The 21394-nt window shown below is 42.6% G+C and overlaps 1 protein-coding gene across 12 annotated transcripts in view; it reads left to right on the top strand.

Moving 5' to 3' along the window:
* The window catches only part of LOC129859409 (uracil nucleotide/cysteinyl leukotriene receptor-like), a 281933-nt gene that overhangs the window by 236002 nt on the left and 24537 nt on the right, over window positions 1-21394 (top strand). For all 12 annotated transcript variants that reach the window (XM_055929177.1, XM_055929175.1, XM_055929176.1 and 9 more), the window contains 2 exons: window positions 1653-1746; window positions 18063-18856. In XM_055929177.1, the coding sequence (XP_055785152.1) occupies window positions 1653-1746; window positions 18063-18856 (888 nt within the window). The remainder of the gene's footprint in view (window positions 1-1652; window positions 1747-18062; window positions 18857-21394) is intronic.

Below are 21394 nucleotides of genomic sequence, written 5' to 3'. Positions count from 1 at the left end.
GTCTAAGGAGCTATCCCAGCACAGGAAGTGGCCCGGGCTGCAAGCAGCCTGCTATAGATCCTCTTCCTCCCCACTTTCCAGTCAACTCAATAGCTATGTGGATGAAAGGGCTCAGGATGTGGTGCTCTACAGTAGTGGAAGAACCTTTAGTTCCACCACCACCAAAACAAACCCAAACAACACCGTGTGTGAGTCCCAAATGGTGCCCTATTCCTATATAGTGCACTACTTTTGACCAGAGCCTTATCGGTTTGCCTATGGGCCCTGGTCAAAAGTAGTGCACTACATAGAAAATAGGTTGCCATCTGGGTCGCAACCAGTCTCCGAGCCTCTATTTCCTCTCATTTACACCCATGTGATGGTAGAAGAAAGTGGAAAGTTCAGCTGTGGCCGAATCCATTTGTTTTGACACGTTTCATCGCTGCTCAGTTGGCAGAACAAAAGGATCGGAAAATAACCTATAAACAGTCTTGTTTCTTCCAGAGCCTCAGATTTATAGTGAGTGAGTGAGGTATAGCCAACTTGGCCACATTCTGTGTGCGAGACTTAATGTCAGAAGAGTTGCAGGGTGTGTTAAGTGGTAGTGTCCCATGTGTTAAGCGGTGGTGTCTTCTCGTCTCTGTGCAGAAAGTGACTCTTGGCACATGTAGCTTTGTCATTAGCCTGGCCTTTTAAAAACACAATAAGTCGTCTCTGTTCTTTTGAGTTTTCCAGAGGGGTATGACTCATAAGACAACAATGACAAGGGTTTTCTTGCCCTCACGGTCATGCCCACACACAGTCACGTCACCAATCACCTTCACTCAGTTTGCCCACTTCCTGGTACATCATAAAATTCAACAATAGATATAAGTTACTGTTCAATACCCAGGGCAATGAATTGAAAGTGCATACAGGACCTGTTTTTACATTTAAAAAAATTATATTTAAATATTCATATTTCTGTAGAATACAAGCTTACAGCACACTGGGTGATTATACTCCATTTTGAACACAGGAGATTGGTGGCACCTTAATTAAGGAGGATGGGCTCATGGTAATGGCTGGAGCGCAATCAGTGGAATGGTATCAAATACAAATAAATATGGTTTCCATGTGTTTGATGCCATTCCATTAGCTCCGTTCCAGCCATTATTATGAACCGTCCTCCCCCCTGTGATTTTGAAGGCTCAAAGTGAAGAAAAAAAAACAAGTATTCTGGCTCTATCTCTATCTGTAGTGTTCTTGCGGCGGTGTGATGTGTACTTTGTGACTAGCTCTAACCTTTTTTTATCAGGGCTGTAAAAGTTATCACTGTGTTCATTCCTCGCCGGCTGGCTCAGTAGTAGACGGCACAGGAGCAATAATTGACACGGAAAAAACAAAGACCAGAAGAAGCTTTATTGATTTATTTGAGTGATCCTTTCCACTGTAACACCACTGGACACGTTTCGGGCCCACTGGACACGTTTCGGGCCTACTGGACACGTTTCGGGCCTACTGGACACGTTTCGACACAACACCAGGATGGCTCAGTACAGCAGACTGTGGACTGTGTACGACATAGCCATGTCAGAGTACACACCAATGTCTGGGTATAGGAGACCACTATCCAATAGTGATATATTCTGGCCTCCTCATTTCCCTCTGGATGTTTCTCCCTCCCCCCACAGGAATATCACGGATCACTCCTGCCTGAAGGTGTACCACAAGGACCCAGCACAGGCCTTCAGTCATGGCCCCAGACCCACCAATGTTGACACCAGGGTGAGTACTGACCCATCTGAGGAGCATCTAAACTGGGATACTGAACCAGGCGAGCCCCTGGTCTAACTTTAGGCTAGCAGGACATCTGGAGGGTTTACAGCAGGTAGAACCAGCTCTATCCCAGACCCAGACTTACTGTAGGGTAAACCTGTCAACAGATGACAGAGTGGTAGGGTTCAGTCTTCCTTATTACATTCCTGTCTGGGCAAAGAAAGATAGAGAGTCGAATTACTAAGTCCACACCTACTGTGGTGCTTGTGTAAAAAAGGTACATTATTTATGACAGGTATTATTATTTGCAACATGCCATCCGTTCCCACAGAAACAGCTCCAGTAGGGAATAGGCCAGTCTAGTTAGTCTAATGTACAAATAACACTGGCTATGGGGGCCCTACCCCTACCTCTCCCCCCTATCCTACCCTCTCTCTTAATAATCCCCTCTTCTTCTCCTAACCTTCTTTATTCACTCTCCTTCCCCTCATCTTCCCTCTATCCTCCCCTCCCTAAATTCTCTCCTGTCCTCCCTCTCATCCCTCCCTCTCAGCGTCTGGGTAGCGGAATGCCCCCCCCCCCCCTCCCCCCTGCCTCCCCCCGTCTTCCTTAATCTGTTTATGGGAGTCTTCTGTTCTCCGTGCCTAATTTCGGGTGGGATGGAGGGAGCCTTGTGTGTGCCTTAGTGCAGCTCGCCGAAAGGAATTGAACTCCATTCACAGGGCTGTTCTTTTCTTCTCCAAATCTCCTGCTAATCTCCCACAAGGCTGCTGCCTCCTGTTGGTTTCCTGCTGATGTAGCGGAACTAAAGCGCAAAGACCTCATTCCTTGTGTGTTCCTCCCCAAATCCTTTCTGGTCAGCTGACCCCTGTCCTCCCTAATCCTTTCCGATGCTTTATCTATCTAGCCGAGAGAAGTCTCCATGTGAGCAATATAGCTTTTTACCACCTGAGGAACATTTCCAAGGTGAGACTCATCCATGCTTTTATTACAAGCAGGCTTGACTACTGTAATGCTCTCCTGTTTGGTCTACCCAAGAAAGCCATTGGTCAACTGCAAAACATACAGAATGCTGCAGCACGGGTACTGACCAAGACCAGACGGAGAGCATATATTATACCGGTTTTAATGTCGCTGCACTGGCTGCCTGTGAGTTTTAGAATACATTAAGATTATTCTATTCGTTTTTTAAATCAGACATGCTTTTAAGTTATGTACCCAGTAGGTCCCTCAGGTCTTCTGACACTGACCTTTAAACTATCCCAAAGCCTAGGACCAAGAGGCATGGAGAGGCAGCATTTAGTTATAATGACCCCTGCCTCTGGAATAGCCTGCCAGAGAACCTGAGTGGGGCCGAAACTGTGGACATATTTAACCTGTCTAGGACTGTTCCACTGAAAAGGCAGAGCCGCGAAATTAAAAAAATATATATTTTTTAAATATTTAACTTTCACACATTAAAGTCCAATACAGCTAATGAAAGACACAGATCGTGTGAATCCAGCCAACATGTCCGATTTTTAAAATGTTTTACAGGGAAGACACAATATGTAAAGATATAAATCTATTAGCTAAACTCATTAGCATAAGACACCATCTTTTATTTGTCCACCAACACCAGTAGCTATCACCAGTTCGGCTAAACTAAGATATTGATAGCCACTAACCAAGAAAAAAACTCATCAGATGACAGTCTGATAACATATTTATGGTATAGGATAGGTTTTGTTAGAAAAATGTGCATATTTCAGGTAGATGGCATAGGTTACAATTGCACCCACCGTCACAAATGGACTAGAATAAATATATAGAGCAACGTGTTTACCCAATTACTAATCATCAAACATTTCGTAAAAATACACAGCATACACTAATCGAAAGACACAGATCTTGTGAATACAGACAATATTTAAGATTTTCTAAGTGTCTTACAGCGAAAACACAATAAATCGTTATATTAGCATACCACATATGCAAACGTTACCAGAGCATTGATTCTAGCCAAAGAGAGTGATAACGTAAACATCGCCAAAATATATTAATTTTTTCACTAACCTTCTCAGAATTCTTCAGATGACACTCCTGTAAAATCACATTACAACATACATATACAGTTTGTTCGAAAATGTGCATATTTAGCCACCAAAATCATGGTTAGACAATGACAAAAGTTGCCCAGCTGGTCAGACAATGTCGTGCGCCATATTAGACAGTGATCTAGTCGTATACATAAATACTCATAAACGTGACTAAAAAATATAGGGTGGACAGCGATTGATAGACAATTTAATTCTTAATACAATCGCTGATTTACATTTTTTAAATTATCCTTACTTTTCAATACAGTTTGCGCCAGGCACTGGTCTACGTCAAACAAGATGGCGTCCTAAGTGATTAACATTTCTCGACAGAAACACGATTTATCATAATAAATTGTTCCTACTTTGAGCTGTTCTTCCATCAGAATCTTGGGCAAAGAATCCTTTCTTGGGTCTAATCGTCTTTTGGTCGAAAGCTGTCCTCTTGCCATGTATAAATGCCCATTGCGTTCGGCATGAACTGGAACCATGCCCAGAGATTCACAGTGTCTCAGAAATAAATGTCCCAAAATCGCACTAAACGGAAATAAATTGCTATAAAACGGTTTAAATTAACTACCTTATGATGTTTTTAACTCCTATAACGAGTAGAAACATGACCGGAGAAATATAACTGGCTTCACTAGTGCTTGGTGCAGGTCGGTGTCCTCCGCGCGCCTGACGCAGCTGGAAAAGAGTTCCTACCTACACGTGTTTTTGTTTTATAGTGGCTGTGATTGGGCAATCGATACCATTCAAATCGTCATCACGTAAAGGCATCCAGGGGAAGACGTAAGCAGTGTCTGTATACTCATAGCAATAACAGTGGCCTTTTAACTGACTCCAGATCAGGGGCCAAAATGTGTGAAATCTGACTCCATGTCAGGGAAATTGCTGTAGAATGAGTTCTGTTCCACTCAGAGACAAAATTTCAACGGCTATAGAAACTAGAGACTGTTTTCTATCCAATAATAATAATAATATGCATATTGTACGATCAAGAATTTAGTAGGAAGCCGTTTCAAAAATTACACGATTTACATAAATAGTGACAACAGCACCCCCTAGCCTCAACAGGTTAAAAGAGATCTTCAAACACACCTTTTTAGCTTTGCTTTTCCTTAGGATGCTTTTTGTCCTCTTATGTTTGTTGTGTAGTAAATACTTCAGTTTTTATTTTCATTGTTTTTATAATTTATTTCCTGTGAAGCACATTGTGTTTCATTCCATGTCTGAAATGTGCTGTATAAATACAGCTTGATTTGATTTGGATTGCCATGCAGCACAGTGTGCACACGTACACACACACGCACGCACGCACACAATAATACTGAATATTATTGCAGTTATCACAGTGATTTTTTTCAATGAGCCCCCATCATCATGCATTGTGTCTTTCTAGAGAGATGGTAGCTTTGCTTTATGGGAAGTGGAGTGTGGGTTCAGATTCTACCGTGTTTGACTTTAGTACTGGACATCAGCGATAAATACAGTTATATTGAGTCTACTTTTATTTGATTCTCTCACTTATTTATGAAACTGTGCTTCGGTCTGTCTCTATAACCTATGAATACACTGCGCAGTATTTTATTGAAATGACTGGAACACGTAGGAAACAAAGGAGAAGCCACTAGTTCTAAAGCAACTACTGCATGCGTGGCATAAAACTCGAAGTTGATCGTTTAACACGGGGTAGGCTTATTTTATGAGCTGTGATATGAAACGTGAACACACACACACACACACACACACACACACACACTACATGGATACGTAACATAACGCAACCCAGAACAAATGAGCTGTCTTATCAGCTTAACATTCAGAAGCAATTTACACACACTCTTTTTCACATGACCACCAGACGACTCCAGGAGACCTACGGCGTTGTTTTTTACACACACACACACACACACACACACACACACACACACACACACACACACACACACACACACACACACACACACACACACGTTTGAGTTTATTTGTTCTGGTCAGGCACTGGTGTATGATTTAGGTAAAGTTGCATGTCTCTTTAAAGGCCAGGGTAACTGCTTTGTTGTTTTTTTTAAATCACAGATGATCTTGGTTTTTTAACACAGACCATATGAGTTAGGCTATGGACTTTGATCTCATCAGAGCCAGCCAATATGACACTGGCAATATTGACAAAGGCAATCTGGGATTCAAAAAGCAACAAAGCGGTTGTGTTCTTCTGGAATCAATGGCTTTATTTAAAAGTCCCAAAAATGGATGTACCAATCACAGATTGCCTCATTTAAAGACCTGCTCGTGAAGTGATACAGCTGTAATTGTGTATAATATTGTGAAAAGTAATGTGGATTTGTAGTGGCTGGTCTGCAAATACTTTCTCTGCTTCATTTGACAAATTAATGAAATTAGAGCCAGGAAAATGTTTTGCTATGACGGACAATTGTTTTTATGCAACTGAGATCTATGGGCATTGTTTTTCTCGCACGCACGCACGCACGCGAGCGAGCGAGCGCACCCCCCCAGCAGGTTCAAATAATAATAATAACAGTGGTTGTAGAGGGTGCAACAGGTCAGCACCTCAGGAGTAAATGTCAGTTGGCTTTTCATAGCCGAGCATTCAGAGTTAGGGACAGCAGGTGCGGTAGAGAGAGAGAGAGTTGAAAACAGCAGGTCCGGGACAAGGTAGCACGTCCGATGAACAGTTCAGGGTTCCATAGCCGCAGGCAGAACATTTGAAACTGGAGCAGCAGCACGACCAGGTGGAATGGGGACAGCAAGGAGTCATAAGGCCAGATAGTCCTGAGGCATGGTCCCAGGGTTCAGGTCCTCCGGGAGAGGGAGCGAGAGAGAATTAGAGGGAGCATACTTAAATTCACACAGGACACCGGATAAGACAGGAGAAATACTCCAGATATAATAGACTGACCCTAGGCCCCGACACATAAACTATTGCAGCATAAATACAGACCATATGACTTTACTCTCATCAGAGTCAATATGACACTGGCAGTATTGACAAGTGCAATCTGGGATTCAAACAGCAACAAATATTGTTCAAAAATGAATGGCTTTATTTAAAAGTCAAAAAGTTGATGTGCAGTTGAAGTCGGAAGTTTACATACACCTTAGCCAAATACATTTAAACTCGTTTTTCACAATTCCTGACATCCTTAATTCCCTTTCATAGGCCAGTTAGGATCACCACTTTTATTTTAAGGATGTGAAATGTCAGAATAATAGTAGAGAGAATGATTTATTTCAGCTTTTATTTCTTTCATCACATTCCCAGTGGGTCAGAAGTTTACATACACTCAATTAGTATTTGGTAGCATCGCCATTAAATTGTTTAACTTGGGTCAAACGTTTCGGGTAGCCTTCCACAAGCTTCCCACAATAAGTTGGGTGAATTTTGGCCCATTCCTCCTGACAGAGCTGGTGTAACTGAGTCAGGTTTGTAGGCCTCCTTGCTCACACATGCTTTTTCAGTTCTAACCCAGAAATTCTCTATAGAATTGAGGTCAGGGCTTTGTGATGGCCACTCCAATACCTTGACTTTGTTGTCCTTAAGCCATTTTGCCACAACTTTGGAAGTATGCTTGGGATCATTGTCCATTTAGAAGACCCATTTGCGACCAAGCTTTAACTTCCTGACTGATGTCTTGAGTTGTCGCTTCAATATATCCACATAATTTCCCCTCTTATGATGCCATCTATTTTGTGAACTGCAGCAAAGCACCCCCACGACATGATGCTGCCACGCCCGTGCTTCACGGTTGGGATGGTGTTCTTTGGCTTGCAAGCCTCCCCCTTTTTCCTCCAAACATAGCGATGTCATTATGGCCAAACAGTTCTATTTTTGTTTCATCAGACCAGGGGACACTTCTCCAAAAAGTACGATCTTTGTTCCCATGTGCAGTTGCAAACCGTAGTTTGTCTTTTTTATGGCGGTTTTGGAGCAGTGGCTTCATTCTTGCTGAGCGGCCTTTCAGGTTATGTCGATATAGGACTCGTTTTACTGTGGATATACATACTTTTGTACCCATTTCCTCCAGCATCTTCACAAGGTCCTTTGCTGTTGTTCTGGGATTGATTTGCACTTTTCGCACCAATGTACATTCATCTCTAGGAGACAGCATGTCCGGAGCGGTATGATGGCTGCGTGGTCCCATGGTGTTTATACTTGCGTACTATTGTTTGTACAGATGAACGTGGTACCGTCAGGCGTTTGGAAATTGCTCCAAAGGATGAACCAGACTTATGGGGGTCTACAAATTGTTTTCTGAGGTCTTGGCTGATTTCTTTTGATTTTCCCATGATGTCAAGCAAAGAGGCACTGAGTTTGAAGGTAGGCCTTGAAATACATCCACAGGTACACCTCCAATTGACTCAAATTATGTCAATTAGCCTATCAGAAGCTTCTAAAGCCATGATATCATTTTCTGGAATTTTTAAAGCTGTTTAAAGGCACGGTCAACTTAGTTTATGTAAACTTCTGACCCACTGGAATTGTGATACAGTGAATTATAAGTGAAATAATCTGTCTGTAAACAATTGTTGTAAGAATTACTTGTGTCATGTACAAAGTAGATGTCCTAACCGACTTGCCAAAACTATAGTTTGTTAACAAGAAATTTGTGGAGTGGTTGAAAATCGAGTTTTAATGACTCCAACCTAAGTGTATGTAAACTTCCGACTTCAACTGTACCAATCACAGATTGCCTCATTGAAGGACCTGCTCATGAAGTTATACAGCTATAATTGTGTATAGTATTCTGAAAACTAAAGTGGATTTGAAGTTGCTGGTCTTTAAATAGTTTCTCTGTTTGAATTTGACAAATGAAACAAATTAGTCCATTATTATTTTTTCTATGATATGCAAATGAGCCATTAGCTTATGGCAGGTTTCCCTTTAAATACAGACCGGGCAAAGTCATATACACACTTTAATGCTGAAGTGTCCACACACACACACTCACAAAGCAAATTTGCGATCATCATTTTTACACTTACAGTGTTAAATTGAACAGTTTCTTAGTAATTATATGTGATTTACTGAAATAGTGTTAAACTAACACTTTTCAAAGTATTGATAAACTAACACCCCAATAGTGTTGGGTCCCTAACACAATGGGCGTTACAAATTCAGAATTAAATTAACACTTTATTAGAGCTGATGCTCTTACACTTTCTCAGGCTTAGGGAATTAACACCTGTCGTGTTACAGTAACACATTTTTGGGTGATGTTTTAACACTGTAGGGTGTAAAATATTACTGTATTTGCATATTTATTTCCCAGGGTGCCTTTCAAGTGAATTTTAGAGGTACCATGACTGTGTTTTGATGGCTGTCAGTGAGTGTATAAGTGAATATTTTATCATAAAAGTAACGCTGATAACTAACTTTTTTTTTTTTACAATGTCATACTTCGAAAGTCTAGTTTTACCCTAACACACTGGTCTGAAACTCCTGGTTTGCAGGCCACATCGGCAAGTCGTATAATGCTGGCTTACAAAGTGTTATATAATTTCTTTTGGAATTAGGATAGCCAACGATTGAAACTTTTTAAATCACCCGCAATCTGCATTTAGAATGACTGCCAAGGTAGGGAATATTTTTATTCGATGAGGTTTAACGGCGGTTGGCATCCAACAAATGTTGCATTACCGCCACCTACTAGACTGAAGTATAAGTCCCTTATACTTTGCTTAAAATATATATATTTTAAATTAATCAACAAATGCCCTACCATCTAATCCTACACTAAAAAAATACCACCCTACTATTTAAATCTATTTAGTCCTACTTCGGGCCAACAGCCTGAAAGGATGGGACACCACCACGTAACACACCCGGTAACTCTTCTGACGTCAAGTCTCGCACACGCAAAAACCTCTCTGCAGCTGCTACCACAACCTCAATTTTCTGCGACTGACCTTCCATCCCTGCAGTACAGTTGATAAACATGGCTATAAATGCCTATAATCCAATCTTACTGTTGGTTTATCACTCTGTACTGGTACAGATCTACTACTCACACCACTCCTCCCAGGATCCCTTCCGTTTGAGCCATCTTCCTCTACTTTCGTCATATGCTGAGGCAGTGAAAACTTCTGCACTACTCTAACCCTGGAATCCTCAACCTGCCTCTCTCGCACTGGATATTTCTGATCCCCAGACCCATGGGTACCCCTACAATTAACACATACCACTACTTTCCCCAATGCTACACATTCCTTTGTCTCATGCCCTTCTGCACACCTAGGAACCTCCCTCCTACACACTGCTGACACATGCCGATAAGCTTGATTCCTGAAACAACGTAATGTATTCGGCACAAAAACGTATATCCTAACATCACTTTGTCGGGCAAAGACTCAACATCAAAACTCAAAAGAACATACAACGACTCTTCTGTTTCACCACTCACGCCGCCCAAACGACGAGCATCACAAACTCCGGGAATCTTCCGCTTCAGTTGGTCAACTTTCACATTTACCGCTACCCCAGTAATCACTCCTTTCAATGGCACCCTTTTCTTGAGGGCAAAACAACTCACATCTCTCGCCCCCATTCGTTTAACGCGGAGTGCCTGCTCCCTCTGACCAGAAACGAACAATTATCACAAGACCACTTCTGGTTACCTTCACTGATTCCACAGCACCCAACTCTGTTTTCACCCACCATGAATCCACAAATGGATCAGCCAAAAGGCAAGGGTCCACTTTTTCCAAAAACTTCACTCCTACTGTCACAGACTCATCTTTATCCTGACCCTCGGTGCAAGCCTTGGGCTCTGAGAACTTCACCACACCTACCAACTCAGATACTTCGCCCTCATTCACTTCCATTTCTCCTCCTGTCTTCGATCCGGCATACAGCTCACTCTGCTTACACGTTCTACCATTCTTCTTTAACATACCATCATTTAACAGCCATTTTAACCGACTCAAGCTCACCCTCTCCCCCCCCCCCTCGCTTAGACCTCCTCTGCCTCTCTTTTTCCTCTCCATTCCAAGTATACGTCTTCTTATGATAATACTGCACTTCTCCAGACATACATTTTGTTGTAGCCCTCTCAAGGGACGCTATTTAACCGGCTGTCAGAATCCGCGTACAATCAGCCGAACCCTGCGGGATGTAGCGCTCAACACTGCATCCCACTTGTAAAGCAGCTGCTTTTGTCTCGATGTTCTTCTATACCAATAGCTGCCGCAACGTTTTTCCATTTCAAACAAACGTGCTTCGGTCCACGGTCTTGTTTCCTCTTCCAGGGACCACATAGAGAAGATTGATAAAGAGACTACCTAAACCATCTGAACTGGCATAACCATCTCAATAACGGGTGAAATAAGTCCAAGCACTTACAAATTGGATTAGTTTAGAAACATGTAGGTCATTTGTCTTTGTGTAGCATAAGTTCAATTAATCAATCAATGTCTATTTAGAAACATAGATATTAAAACAAACGATTCTAAAAATGCAACCTGCAACAAAGCATGCAGGTGAAGAGGCCTCTCCCATGTCTTTTTCACTCAGAGTTAAAAAAAATAAAAAATAAAAATGTAACCTTTATTTAACTAGGCAAGTCAGTTAAGAACAAATTCTTATTTACAATGATGGCCTAGGAACAGTGGGTTAACTGCCTTGTTCAGGGGCAGAACGACCGATTTTTACCTTGTCAGCTCGGGGATTCGATCTAGCAACCTTTCAGTCACTAGTCCAACACTCTAACCACTAGGCTACCTGACGCCCCAGAGTTAATGGAAATTAGCTCAACACAGTCGTGTAACAACACCACCACCTGGTTAACACTTCATGTATTCACCGAAAATGACGACAATTTCAATCCCTCCCGAATCAACACACAGATATAAGACTCACAGCACTTTTTTATTTTAACACCCGCAAATTTGCGCGTGCACGCAAACACACAAGTGGCTTTATCCTTGACAGATGTGAAGCTGAGAGTGCAGATGTTTTTCTAAAACGATGCTCGAGACAAATAAGCCTTTCTGATGCCTCCTTGTGTTAGCCGGCTCTCTTAATTGTGAAGCCAAACACTGGCCTTCTAGGAAAAGAGCAAATACAGTAACCAAATGAGGCCTGCACCTGTTTAAACACAGTGTTTCGAGTGGTAGAACACTGCTGCGCGTCGCAGTAGGGCTATCCATTGTCCTGTCTTCTCGAAGAAATCAGTGAGATTGTATTTCTGCTATTGGTCTCCATTTGTTTTGTTTTCTTCTAAGAGATTGTTTCCAGATGTGTTGGGGGTTAACTAGATTAGTGGGGTTATTGAAGTTAGTGGTAGCCATGCTCATATGGTGACTACATGTGTGCAACAGTGATTAGTACACTGTAAAGGGGTTACCGTGAATTTTACAGTGGCTTACAGGCAGCTCAGTGGCAAGACAAATGGTGTATTTCATATTACAGTACACTGTCAAATAAATGCGGTATCGAAGCAAGTACAGTGTAATGACACACAGTACAATACTGTAAAATGTACTGTATTATACTGTAAAAAAGTGTATGCTACCGTAATCGGTGTGAATTCATTAATTAATTGATAGGTGGGGATTGTATTTCACTGTAATTTAAAAGGGATTGGTGCAAGCAGGATGGCTGCTAGGTAAAGTGTTTACAAACATTACAGAATGTTAATGAATGGTTGGTGTTTCATATCACTTGCACTTCTACTGGCCTTAACAAAGCCTTCCAAACTGGCAGTGACTACAGGGCAAAACAGACATGGTAAAATGCTCAACCAGTTAAGACTTGCTGCCGTTCCAATCTGTTCCCTATCCAATCTGTTCCCTATACATTTTAAATTGATGGGATAATATAACCACAGAGGAGTTAAATTGGTGCAGCGTTCTCACTCACAGGTGCAACAAATATAGCCTCTTTCAAGGCACACCTCAAAATATGTTAATGAGACAGAAATAACAATAACATGCACCACTAGTGGTTAAAAGGTTTTTGGCGCAAAAAAAAAATGTAATGTATTCTGTGGGGTGGAATTACAGTACCATTCGAAATACAGCAGTTCTTCCCCACCCACATCTTCCCACAATGCACCATCATTTACAGTATGCTGGAGTATAATACAAAAAATAACTGTATAATTTACAGTTTTCTGTTACAGTGTATGCTTCCATGCAGACCAGACAGGATGCTTAATTTACATCAGGGAATTTTAAGAGGTGACTGGAATAAAACACTTCCACTGTACATAAGCCATATATTCCTGACAGTCAAGTAGCCTATTAAATAGGCATCACCATTTTATTCTAGTCAAAAAAAAATCCTCTGTTGTTTGTAATGTTCTTACCAGACTCAGAAAGGTAATCTATCTAGTGTCATTATCAGAATACAGGGTAGGTATTAAAGTGGCCCTAGGTGTGCGCTATAATAGGTCAGAGCTGGGCAATGACTAGGGCTGCTTGTATAGGTGGTAACTCCATCCCTTCTATGTCAATAACTCAGTAGGAAGTCCCCCAAAAATAGGACACCTTTCCATTTCAGTACTTTCATGTCTTCATAGCTGGACATTGAGAAAGATGACAACATCATGGTGAGAAGGGTAATAACCTTCACATGCTAGCCTCAAACAATCCTCCTTCCTGCTTCGAGGTGTAACAAACAAGCCATTGTTCACTTCAGGTATGAGTCATAGGTTACATCTGTAGAAACCAAAACTAAATCTAGAAGGGGAATTGTTAAGATTCTAACATTCTCCACAAGGCTTATCAACGAGCATGCATTAGGAAAGATCCAGTATAAAATACATAAATCATGTTTAATGTTCCAGAAATGATTAAGTGCTTACTGAATGGTTCTTTCTAGAAGTCAACAGCAATGAGCAGCATAATAGGGAGGGTGTGACGTCTGATGTGTGTGTGTGTGAGGGGTGAAAAGAGACAAAAGCCTGAACAAAGACTCAGACTGGGCTGGATCCACAGCTAACAAAGACAAACTCACTCATTGGCTGATAAGTGAAAACACACCATCTTTATTTATATATTGTTCAAGAAAAATCCGTCCGGGAATATTCTATTCAAAGGCTATGGAACAACGTGTAATAGAGACTAATGGAAAGCGCAAGCTACTGAGTTCAAACACCTCGCTGTCAAAGTCAAATGTTTTCACATGTCTCCTCAATGTTAAAACGGTTTCTCTGATGCTTTAATGGGATTATTCTTTTCTTTGCCAAGGTGGACAAAGTACTACATACTTCGCACTAACAAAGAGAACGGCCCCAAGTAGTTGTATGAAGTCAAGCACAGCTGTTCTATGCAGTCTGTGATGGCTTGTAAATTGTACCTGAAGTAAGCAATTCCTTTCATCCTCTTGCAAGACCACTTTGCGTTTTCAATATCATGACCTTATAAGGCAGGCGTTCCAGGTTTGTCCGCAGACATATAAAACATTGCCTTTATTTAAAAAAATAAATAAACACATCCGAAGATGGCGACGAACAAGCAGTGAAATTGGGAACATTTGGTTTGAGTTTGGCTCATGTTGAACTTTTTAAAGACCTCAATCTATTTCTTTCCACTGCCTCCTTAAGGTTCTCATTAGAAGGACAGCAGGTCTGGGAGAGTCTCAGAAAGTCCGCTCAATCTAGTTTCATATGGGTACTACACCAGGCTATTAGAGTCTGGCACCAGGCCAGATACACACCCACAGGAATCAGGATTGGCTGAACATGAAAGAGTTCTGATGGCGAACTAGTGAGACATATTGTATCTCTATTGGTCTCCACTGGAGTCCTTGGGTGAGCAAATAGGGCTATTCATTGTTATGATGACAGTTCATGGGCAATATCTCTCTCTCTCTCTTATACAATGACTACCAGCTTGGCAAGGGCACATTTTAAACTGTCTGACTTCAGAGAGAACTCTTTGTGGTCATACGTAGGGCATCAAACAGCCACCATATGAAATCCTCTGAATGGTGGGTTTAGTGTTTAATCAAAGAGAGCAGGGAGATGAAAGTGGATTATTCAAGTATGAACAACAAAACACGTAGAGCGAGATCACAATAGTAGTCAAGTCAAAGAAAGTCCCTGTATACAAAACATCTCCAACAGCCGTCATTTTGCCCATGTGTATGTATTAGTACTGTACAGTAACCCCATGCTCCTGTAACGGAAACATCAAGTAATGTACGTAAAGTATGTGGAATCATTGTGTTGATTCAGATCAGATAATTAGATTGATGTTAGACTATTCATTTGCCTCCGAAGCAGGTGGCTGGCCACAAGAAACACTAAACCACAGCAGTAGTAGTGCATCCTGAAGAAATGAGCTCTCTCACACACAACGCTGACCATACATTCCTCTGTGTAAAGCTACACATACTCTCTGCCCTCCACTTTTAACTTTTAACTCCATAAATCAGAGAGCTGCTTCAGTCATGCCTTTCCTTTAACTCCGCTGTAGCTAAATGACGCTAGTTTCAAAATCCACAGGTACTCTGGGGTCCTTCATGGGTGGTCATTGCAGGCCAAGCTGCCTGTTTTTAAAAAAGCTGTGCCAGACAACGGAACCTGTTGTTAATTTACCAGCTACTTCTTTCCTGCCTTTAGGCACATAGTTGAAATCCTTCTCTCTGTGTTTTCACATGTGGGCTGTTTTTAAAGACCCCACTGTTATCAGCAACCAGGGGCAATTGAGCTCACAAGCTTGCATGAACCTTAAAGAAACACTCAACGTAATCTCCTAGTTTAAAAGAAATGGGAATATGCTGCCAAAATCCCAAAACCTTATCTTATCCCAAAATCTTGTTTTCATGTCAAATCTTATTTTAGAAGCCTGGGGGTATAGTCTATGTGGAGTGTCTGTGAAATGTTAGTAAAATATTGATAGGGGGGAAAGTATCCCTGTGGCCTTAACAAAACTTAAGATCAACATTTTTTCTCAACCTGAGAACGTGGTGATGCGATGTTCTTTTCTCAAAACATATGGTTGAAAACCATTTATAAAACAGGTTGTTTGGATTCTGGATGCTGAATGGTTGAGAGCAGGGAGTTATTCACAACAATCCCTGGGTAATGCCTGTCAACTAGTGCTGAGCGATTAACCAACATTTGTTTTTGTTTTTTGGGTTATTCAACAACTAATTGAGCGACGTCGATTCAATTACTTGAATTCCATTTAGTAAAAAAAAAATTACCGCCCAACGCGCTGTTTCTCTAGAGAGAAATCAAGTCAACTAAGTGGGACGCTGGACTGAAAGGAGTTGTAGTTTTCATTATGCAAATATTCAACCTAGTTCAGGTCAGAAGCGTGGTAATTAACTACAATGACCATAATCCACTGCGCCTGTGTTTTCTGGCTCGTACAGAGACAGATCAGAGGGGAAGAAGAATAGTGAGAGGTTTAAACGCAATGGGTTTATTTTGGACCTACATTTACCGTCTGCCTTCCCGCCTTTGGGACAATGACTTCCATTGTTAGGGCGGAGACGTGCATTTACTCCTGCTACGTTAGGTTCGATTCACATAGACCGCATAGACCGCATGACGGAGGAATCTACGTAAGACAATGACGAGAGGGACAGAGACAGTTTGTGAAAGTATGCCTTGTCTACTTTGAGGAACAACTCTGCATGCAGCATACTTAGGCAGGCTATATAGGATGACAGGCTCAGTAGGATGACTAAAGACAGTACCTTATGAGGAGTGCGTAAAGTTAGATGGTCTGGCTGGCTGACTGCTACTGCCTGGAGCAGAGATGACTTTAATGAAAAATAATAAAGTATTTAAATAAATATAATATAGTCAACTGAAATATTGTATTATTTCATTGTAATTTCCTATTTTTCCATATATATTTACCCAATGTAGACCTGACAGAGACCATGGAATATTTTTTATGTTTTGGCAATTGAATGTTCGCTATTTTTGGCTTTGGAATTTCCATTAAAAAGCTTTATAATCATTATAATGTGATTATTTTATAATGCATTTAAGGTTTAAAAAAAATGATAGAGCCAAAACCAAACCCATTTTGAGTTATCCACTGTCCCACAGCTTAGCCAGACAATTTATAAACTTAATCTCCCCTGGACAATAGTGTCTAGACATTATGTCCCAATGCTATTAGGCTAGCGTTTGGTTTGCAACAGCTGCCTGCCTCTCCGACCTGTGCGATAATGTTGCAGTGTTTTTCTACAACATGCCATGCTTACAGAAAAAACACATGATTTCACATGTGTAGTTTCATGTTATCACATGTTGCTTGTGATTTTGTGTTGGCTTTAGTTAGCTAGCTAGCAAAGGAGAAGTAGCTTGCCTGCATGGCAACCCTTTTTGCTTAGAACTTTTGTAATGGACAACCAGCTCATTTTCCTAGTTGGCCTTGACTACAGCGTTTGGTGGAAGGATGAAATAAAACAAATGTACTCATTGAAATAAAGTTTAATAAAAACATGTCATTCATATTATTTATTTTTTAATATGTTGATAACCATTTTATATAATAGGCGGAATCTACCTCACACCCAGAGCTGATTTGTAAAGGTGCTGGAGGCAAAGGCAAAACTGGAGAAACAGGAAAAAGTCTCTGCACACTTCCAGCCTACAGCGTTTGGTGGAAGGATGAAATAATTAAAATGTTTTTAATTTCGGTCAGTCGACCGTCATCAGAGCATATCTCCACAAACAAGAGTGGGACAGATAAGGCCACACAGTGAGCCAGAGGTAATTGCAGATATTGTAAATATAACACGCTTCACGTCGAGCCTTAGCACAGCCCCAGATGGGAGTTATTCACATGATAATCCCTGGTTTCTCATGCCTTATTGTCCTAACTGGGTTAGAGAGTAATGGTTTACATCCCAAATGGCACCCTATTCCCTACTTAGTGCACTACTTTTGACCAGAGCCTTATGGGCCTTTGTCAAATGTAGTACACTACATAGGAAATAGGGTTTTATTTGGGATGCTGACATGGTGCGTTTTGGGGTGACCTCGCACACATTTTTTAAATATATATATATAGAAACTCTCTAGCTCCTAGACATGCAAAGGGAGGTGTCATGGCCGACTACCTGAGGTCTGTGACACCTGATGTGCCAAGGTAAAGTTTTCGCTAGGTACAGCTCTAGGATCAGTTTCCCTTCCCCCACTCCTAACCTTAACCATTAGTGGCGCAACTTCACCCTCCATTGACACGCTACTGTGTTTGGTAAACATGGTTGACTAATGTCTAAAGTAGTAATAACATGATTTTGTTTTCCTCCAGATGCACAGAGAGATGATGTATGCCAGCAGAGATGGGCAGCACCCCCCCAGACACCCCTCTATGGGCCACCCTCCACACCACCCCATTCAGGGCTCCCTGTCCCCAACCACGGCCCACTCCGTACCCCCCTCGCCCTCCCGGATCCCCTTTGGCCCGCGCCCGGGGTCCATGCCCTGCAGCGCCACTATGCCCCGGGAGCGCATATCTAACGCCACACCTCCCGTGCGCTCCGTGTCGCCCTGCCCCAGCGCCATCCTGGAGAGGCGGGACGTCAAGCCTGATGAGGACATGAGCGGTAAGAGTCACAGCCTGGTGAGAGGGGGAGAGGGGCTTTACGCTGACCCGTACCTTCTCCACGAGGGGAGGATGGGCCACGGCCCTGCCCATGGAGGGCACCCTCCTCCTGGGGACATGGTGGACCACGGCAGCCTGGCTGGCTACCACCGCACCTCCATCCGGTCCACAGGCTCCTACAGCGGGCCCAGCCCCACCGAGGCCATGGAGCAACCCTCACTCTACCGCCAGAAGTCCAGGAAGTACGGAGACAGCCAGCTGCCAACGCTGGGCTCCAAGACCCCGCCCCCCTCCCCCCACAGGATGGCAGAAGTGAGGATGATTGACATCCATGGAGCCACGCCTCCTCATGGCGGCATTCCCCTGGAGCGCTCCTCGCCTGTTCGCCAGACCTTCAGGAAGGAGGAAGTGGTCAAAAGCAGGAGTAACATGGCATCTCCAGTTGTGCCGGACCTCCAGGGTCACGGCCCTATCCCTCCAGCCAACGACCCACAGACACGGTAAGCCAACCCGGGGGACCTGAGTCGGGACAGGTGGGGTAATGTGGGGTGGGGGTCAGTGAAAGGGTATGATACTGCATGGGAGCATGGATGACCTAACACTGCATTCCTGCACCATTCTAACTGTGACCGTGGGCTGCTCTGTGTTCATCTCAGCTCAGATTGTGTCTCATCATCACCACTGCATGTCAGAGACATCGTGGTCTGCCCTGTCTCTCACTCACACACACACACACACACACACACACACACACACACACACACACACACACACACACACACACACACACACACTCTGTGTGTCTGGCCCATCCTGTCAAGGTCATCACATTTAGCACAGTGGGCTATTATAACAATGTGTTATTGTTATGTATTGTCTTGTCTTATTGTGTCTTTCAGCTACACCAGTTAGGTATGTGTGTGACTAGCTCTATTTGTACGAGTAGCTTATTCCAGTTGAAGAGAGTTGGTGTACTCAGTGCCCCATAGTTGACAGAGCAAACCAAGCCACTGCAGTAATTGAATAGTGCCTCACTCCCCATATTCAGACGGTATATTATCATGTTATCTTGTGGTATTGTTGTTTTAATAACACACTGTCTGCATGCCCGTGTAGATGATCTAAACCGGCCCTCCGACAGTCATTTCTGAGGCTGGTTCTGGTTGCACTAAGAACAGAACACACAAACACAGGAGAGGACACGAGGGACATTCTCCAGCCATACAATCATATGTGGTTTCATTGGAATGCATTAGACCGGAGGGCTAGGAGGGTGAGGGGGCCGAGGGGTCTATGTGTGCACCGCTCAGGAAAACCAAAGAAAATATTGACCAGGTTGGTTGGATAAGACCTGGGCTTTCTGAAACAGCCAAATCAGGGGAACAGATCACTAGGACCACCTGCACGGTACAAACACCATGACGGCTACCGAATGGCACCCTATTCCCTTTATAGTGCACTACTTTTGAGCAGAGCCCCACGTTCCCCATTTTAAATGGCCCAGGAGTATAGGAAAGAAAGGGGGAAAGGTGTTTTAGTGAGAAGGTACTTCACATGTAAAACAAAAAGGGTATTTTAGATAATTTACTTTATAACTACAGAGTGGCCTTCAAGCAGGAGTTGTACTTACATGCACAAGGAGCATTCCAGTACCAGTCAAAAGTTTGGACACACCTACTCATTCAAGTGTTTTTCTTTATTTAGACAATGTTCTCCATTGTAGAGTAATAGTGCAGACATCAAAACTATGAAAGAACACACATGAAATCATGAAGTAACCCAACAACTGTTAAACAAATCCAAATATATATTTGAGATTCTTCAAATTAGCCTCCCTCTGCCCTGATGACAGCTTTGCACACTCTTGGCATTCTCTCAACCATGAAGTAGTCACCTGGAATGCATTTCAATTAACAGGTGTGCCTTGTTATTTAAAAGTTGGTGGAATTTTGTAATGATGCACTGAGAGTCGGGAAGCAAGTTCAGGGAGTGACTGTTTTAATAAATAAATGCAACTAAATACAAAACAATTAACACAAACAACGCACAGACATGACACTGGAACAGAAACAATAATGTCTCAGGAAAGAACCAAAGGGAGTGACATATATAGGGCAGGTAATCAAGAAGGTGATGGAGTCCAGCTGATGACGCGCAAGTGCGCGTAGCGATGGTGACAGGCGCGTGTCATAACGAGCATCATGATGACCTAGAGGCCTGAGATGGAGCACATGTGACACATTTCTTTCCTTCTTAATGCGTTTGAGCCAATCAGTTGGGTTTTGACAAGGCAGGGGTGGTTTACAGAATGTTGCCCTATTTGGTAAAAGACCAAGTCCATATTATGGCAAGAACAGCTCAAATAAACAAAGAAAAACGACAGTCCATCATTATTTTTAGACATGAAGGTCAATCCGGAAAATTTCAAGAACTTTGAAAGTTTGTTCAAGTGCAGTTGCATAAACCATCAAGCGCTATGGTGAAACTGGCTTTCATGAGAACCGCGACAGGAAAGGAAGACCCAGAGTTACCTTTGATGTAGAGGATAAGTTCATTAGAGTTAACTGCACCTCAGATTGCAGCCCGAATAAATGCTTCAGAGTTCAAGTAACAGACACATCTCACCTATTCAGAGGAGAGTGCGTGAATCAGGCCTTCATGGACGATTTGCTGCAAAGAAACCACTACTAAAGGACACCAATAAGAAGAGAGTTTGCTTGGGCCAAGAAACAGGAGCAATGGACATTAGACCGGTGGAAATCTGTCCTTTGGTCTGATGAGTCCAAATTTGAGATTTTTGGTTCTAACCGCTGAGTCTTTGTGAGACGCAGAGTAGGTGAACGGATGATCTCCACGTGTGTGGTTCACACAGTGAAGCATGGAGGAGGAGGTGTGATGGTGCTTTGCTGGTGACACTGTCAGTGATTTATTTAGAATTCAAGGCACACTTAACCAGCATGGCTACCACAGCATTCTGCAGCGATACGCCATCCCATCTGGTTTGCGCTTAGTGGGACTATCATTTGTTTTTCAACAGG

This window comes from Salvelinus fontinalis, chromosome 7 (genome assembly GCF_029448725.1).
Source record: "Salvelinus fontinalis isolate EN_2023a chromosome 7, ASM2944872v1, whole genome shotgun sequence".
NCBI classification, from domain to species: domain Eukaryota; kingdom Metazoa; phylum Chordata; class Actinopteri; order Salmoniformes; family Salmonidae; genus Salvelinus; species Salvelinus fontinalis.
Note: the sequence above shows the minus strand (reverse complement) of the source record. Positions and strands in the feature narration are given on the sequence as shown.